The sequence below is a fragment of the Piliocolobus tephrosceles genome, chromosome 4 (genome assembly GCF_002776525.5).
Source record: "Piliocolobus tephrosceles isolate RC106 chromosome 4, ASM277652v3, whole genome shotgun sequence".
Taxonomy (NCBI): domain Eukaryota; kingdom Metazoa; phylum Chordata; class Mammalia; order Primates; family Cercopithecidae; genus Piliocolobus; species Piliocolobus tephrosceles.
Window position 1 is genome coordinate 149,571,312 of NC_045437.1, and position 5,779 is coordinate 149,577,090.

A 5,779-nucleotide genomic window follows, 5' to 3' on the forward strand; every position below is an offset into this window, starting at 1 on the left:
TTTTTTTTTTTTTTTGAGACGGAGTCTCGCTCTGTCACCCAGGCTGGGGTGCAGTGGCGTGATCTCAGCTCACTGCAAGCTCCGCCTCCCGGGTTTACGCCATTCTCCTGCCTCAGCCTCCCAAGTAGCTGGGACTACAGACGCCCGCCACCACGCCCGGCTAGTTTTTTGTAATTTTTTTTAGTAGAGACGGGGTTTCACCGTGTTAGCCAGGATTGTCTCGATCTCCTGACCTCGTGATCCGCCCGTCTCGGCCTCCCAAAGTGCTGGGATTACAGGCTTGAGCCACCGCGCCCGGCCCATATGCCTTTTTATTTCATGTCAAATACAATATTCAAACAATGCTGGGGTATTTCCAGAACTGCCTATTTGGACATTTTAAATCTTTTGAATATCCTTAGTTCTTGACCTGCTCATTCACATTTGAGAGCACATGACACAAGAGGGTTCCCATAGCCTCCCATAGGTAAAACTTCTGCAGTGATTTCCAGGCTACTGATTCAGCAATAGAAACAATATTCTGATTATTTTTTATTACATTTCCCAGGATAAAGACTGCGGGGTTTTGCCTAGATTACATTTCTGTTCATGGAGTATTCCAGTGAGGCCTCTACCTGAGTTAAATTTTCATTAAATATCACCAAAGTGAACTCTCATTGAACGTTATTTGGCTTTGCTTGGGAAAAAAGACACAAGCTTCTCCCTTAACAGATTGGAAATACATATGAAGGGAGCTTGCTATATTCGAGCCTATATTCTATTGATTTTACAGGAAAGGAATCCATTTTTATAGAAATAGGCCTTGGATTAACAAAAAATATTCATCATGTTTATGTTTCCTTTGTTCTTTTGTGAAGAAAATACATCATCACAGTGTTTATCTAAGATTAAAAAACCCTTAGGGGACTGTGCCGAAGATAACTCATAACACTCCATTATTACTTCAAAATATCCAGAGAGACCTCTGCTAGCACAGCCAAGCTTTCAACTTTTAAGGAAATCATTTCTAAAAATTCAGCCATCAACCAAAAGGGATAATTTTATATACATTTAAATAGTCATATTACCTAAATTGTCTAAAATCATACATAATTTCCATATTTACAGTAATCAAACTAGAAATAGAAGTTCCATGCTGCTGTTTTCAGTAGTGGTTTGGAGGATAGTGACGAGACACTGCAGCTTATTTTTATTATACCAAAAATATAGCTAATGGGTTTCTCAGAAAACTATTGCCCGCATTTAAATTCATTTGTGGGAGAAATTAAAATTCTCCTCCACTTTCCAGTTGTTAGAATAAGGTACCTCCCACCTTGTGAATGCTGTCATATGACCACAACTACCTATGTATTCCAATTGCAATTTAGGAAGAAAATAAAAGCAAGGAAGGAAAATAAAGCAAGAAGGCCAATGGCCTTAGATTAACATCATAAAAGGCAAGATGAGACTTATAGAAATCTCAAAGGAGGTCTACAAAATCTGAAAGAGAAAATAGATAAAATGAATGGCTCTGTTTATGTTGATGAGAGTCTCTATTCTGCTAGTTTCCAAAAAACTTATTTCACTGTCTTTAATTTTTTTATTCACTAAGAAACAATAACATGTCACTCATGTTCAAAATTGTTCTAGGTACTATGTGTGACATAGAGGAGAATTGGTACTTATCCTTCAAATAGCCATAATCCACAAAAACACATGGATTGCTGTTCTGCTTATGAATATTTTCAGGATCCATATTTAGTCAATTTTACTAAGTAAAATTTTTAGCCTTGCTACTTACTGCCTGTGATGGGGCAGGGTATTCTGGATTGCTGCATAAACATCTTAGTCATCTTGCTCAGGATACCATTAAGTCCAGATTTAAAAACATGCCTCACATTTATCAGTTCACTTTCTGATTCTGTTCTCCAAAGTCAGCTTTTGGAGATGCTACTAGCCAGGAATATTTCTTTGAAAATTCAGTTATTTGCATATGTTTTTCAATTGTGAGATGACTGAATGATGATATAAATTTAATTGCAGTAGTTCAGAGTACTGCCCTTGATAACACCCCAGGGAAAACAATACGACTGATTCAAGACAGGCAAGGCCCCAAATTAGGGCTTACCCCAGGAGGGTTTTCGGCTTCACACATAAAATAATTCAAGGGCAAGAAGGTACTGTTAGACAGCAATCTTTTATTGAAACGGACTGCTCCTTGTTGAGCAGGGCTAACTCTTTTGCAGTGCACCCGGAGTTGGCAGTAGCAGCTCATGGGTTGTTGGCAACTCTATTTATACCCGCTTATACCTACTTTCACTTACATGCAAATTAAGAGGTGAGTTAATGCAAATTGAGGAGTTGGTTATTCATAACTTTCTAGAAAAAGGGGCAGTAGCTTCTAGGTCATTGCCATGGAAAAGGGCAGTAACTTCTGGGTTGCCATGATATTTGTGAATTGTCATGGGGCTGGTGGGAGTCTCTTATGCTAATGAGCAGCGAGGGCAATTAAAGGTTGCCTTCAGCACCACCTGATACTTCCTGCAGGGTTTTTGACTTCAGTTGTGCACCACCTGCTGGTTCCTGCCAGTTTCTTCATTTTGTCCCATCAGCAGGGAAATAAGTCATGCTGATGTCCTGCCTCACTACTTATCTGACAAATGTCTCATATATCTTAAGCAGACAACTTAGAAACTAGTCTGACAACTGTAAAAAAGTAAAAGTAAAGAAAAAAAATCACTTGCACCAACGAATGTGGCAATACATCCAGGGAAACTCCTGCTTTCAAGGCTTGGGACTAATCCTCTGTGGTTTGAGAGCTGTACTCTCTGGACTTCAAGCTCCATCCTCTGACCCATTCTTCCTTTTTCATTTGAATTGGCACATGTTTTTAGCTAAGCAGTTTTATCAGTCTATTTCTTGCTTACAGAATTTGGAGAGGGGGGTACCACATCCTTCTTTAGTTAGTTCTCTCTATCCCTTTCAGTTCAAGCTAGCAGTGTTTCTGCTGATTAAACATTCTCAATAACCTTATTTCCTGTGCATTTCACAGGGATTCAATTTATTAAACAAGAGACTCCTTTGAAGTTATTTCCTGAGTAATTATGTCTATATTCCTGGCTTCTGCTGATGTGGCTGAAGATATCCGTGTCATGTACCTAGTCTCTTCAAAGAGCCTTCTGTATGATTGACTACCTGATTCTTTCAAGGCACTAGTGAAAGGTTGTCCTGATATGTCTGTGGCTTTCTCTGCAGAACATGTATCCTTAGCAGTGAATCTCCTGATTTTAACATCTTTTGTAGTCTGAGTAGGGTGAGAATTTCCCCAACCATCAAGTCCTGGTTCCTTTTTGCCTCACAGTTCTTCTCTCAATCTAATTCCTCTCATTCTTTTCCCTCTCACATTTTGCTATAAGCAGCAAGAAAAAAAAAAACAGACAGTACATTCAACCCTTTGCCTGAAAATCTCAGCGAAATCTCCCAAGTTCATTGCTTACAAGTTCTTTCTACATAACTACAGGACACAATTCAGCTAAGTTTTCTCCCACCGTATAAAAGAATTCCCTTTTCTTCAATTTCCAATATTTTCCTCATTTCTGCACCTTCACCAGCAGAAACTTTAACATCTATATTTCTACCCACAATCTATTTAAAGTGATGTAGGTATTCTCTAAGGCAACATGTTTCTCCACCATGCTCCTCACTTCATTCTGAGTCCTTACTAGCAGATTTGTTAACAACGCATTTCTACTAACAGTCTGTCCAAAGCAAGCGAGGCTTTTTCTGTCATACCTGTCAAAGTTCTTCCAGCCTCTGCCCACTTTCCAATTCAGAAGCCACTTGCACATTTTAAGTGTTTATTACAGTAGCATTTCACTTCCGGGTATCAAAATCTGTGTTCAAGTTCAGCCAGAGAAACAGGCAGCAGGAGATGTATGGTAATCAATTTATTGCAAGGAAGTGACTTGTTCAGTTGTGAAAGGTGCCTAGACAAGTCCAAAATCTGTACAGCAGGCAGTTAGGAGGGGCAGGTTGGAACTCTGGGGCATAAGCTGAAGCTGCTGTCCTTAAATGAAATTTCTTTTTCATCTCAGGGAAGACTCAATTCTGCTTTTATGGCCTTTCCACTGATTGAAATAGACCCACCCAGATTATCTAGGAGAGTCTCCCAATTTTAAGTTTAGCTGACTGGCAACCTTAATTCCGTTTGAACCTTAATTTCTTTGCAATGTAACATATTCATAGGTTCTGGGGATTAGGGCAGGAACATCTTGGCAGTCATTATTTTGCATGCAATATGATTCTAGAGTATCTGCAAAGTTGAGAAGCTCCTGGAGACAGAAAAGTCCTGACAAGAGAGCAGATGTTTTTCCTCAAATAATTTAACTCCTTCACCAACATATCCTTTAATACATTTTGTTTGGTTAACTAATATTAGTTCTACAATGTAATTTCTTTCAAATTCATTATGAATCAGAATAATGTCACCATCCAAAGACAAGTAGATGCTGGCATTCTGTACCATCGGAAGCTCCTCTAAGCCCAGAATTTGGGACTCAATTAAGATTTTCCTGCTGTGGTAAGAGGAAATTGCAGGACATGAATTAGTTGGTCCTAGTGTCTATTAGCCTTATAGGAACACCTTAAACACAGGAAATGTGGGTATTAGAAAGCCTGTCCAGCCCCCCGATAGGATCATAATGTTAGATAGAGATAAGAAAGAACCATCAGTCTTTTCTATGTTAATTTACATGAGAAAGAATACATTATGCAGATATATTTTTATGAGATGACATGTGTTTTAGAATGAAAGTCTAACGCTTATAAGTGTGATCTTGAAAACAGTAGCTTAAAATTATCCATGTTGCTCCCTATTGGAAAAAACAATACTCCAAATATGAAGCTTGGAATAAATTACACGTGGATAAATATGAAATGATTACACCCCGAGCTTTTATCAAAAAATCAGACCTGTGTAAATAAGAAAAACTATTAAAAAAACTTTAAAATATGACTTCAAAAATCATATTCTTATGTAGTGTCATATAGTGTGACAGATACTTTCAAAATTAGAGTTATGTTTATTAGGTGGGGTTAACTTTCATATTACCCTTTGGGATATGGGAATACTATTAATTTATTCAGAAATATGAAATTTCCTGATATAAAATATTTATAATAATACAATAATTTGAAAACTAATTAACAACCAGGCCAAGGAAATAAGTAACATTACTAAAGACAATAGCAGAAATTTTTTTAAAAAGTAGAATTAAAGATTACTAAAGTGTTAAAAAAACTAAGGTGAAAAGTGAGGAAGACAAAATTAGCAGACGATAGGAAAGCTTCAGATATCTACACTATTCTAGATATTCTGATTTCCTCCTAGAGTCCTGGCTCAGAATATTGGGTAATATAGGCTTCAAGAACTTGAAATCATTACTTTCAGAGCCTCCAGTCAGACACACCTCATACTGATAACTCTGGGACAGGGTCCCGGTGCCGCTCACGTCCACCAGATGCCCTGGAAAGTGGCCCTCGGGCACTGAGCAGCGACCCACCGAGGCCGCCCTGCTCCTCCTGCACAGCCGCACCGCCACGAACAGGAGCATCGACAAGAGGAAGAGCGACGACACCGAGGCCAACGCCACCACCAGGTAGACGGTAAGCGAGTCGGCCTGGGCCTGGGCCGGGGCCGCCTCAGGGAGAGGCAGGTAGGGCTGGGAGAAGCCGTCCACCAGGAGCACGTGCAACGTGGCGGTGGCCGAGCGCGGAGGCTCGCCATTGTCCTTGACCAGCA

General features: G+C 39.5%; 1 protein-coding gene across 1 annotated transcript in view; it reads right to left on the bottom strand.

The window, feature by feature from the left end:
* Nucleotides 1-3,917: 3,917 nt before the first annotated feature.
* LOC111526976 (protocadherin beta-15) overlaps nucleotides 3,918-5,779 on the bottom strand; it is a 4,103-nt gene continuing 2,241 nt past the window's right edge. The window contains 1 exon segment of the mRNA XM_026454471.1: nucleotides 3,918-5,778. Within this exon segment, the coding sequence (XP_026310256.1) occupies nucleotides 5,340-5,778 (439 nt within the window). The 3' untranslated portion in view covers nucleotides 3,918-5,339.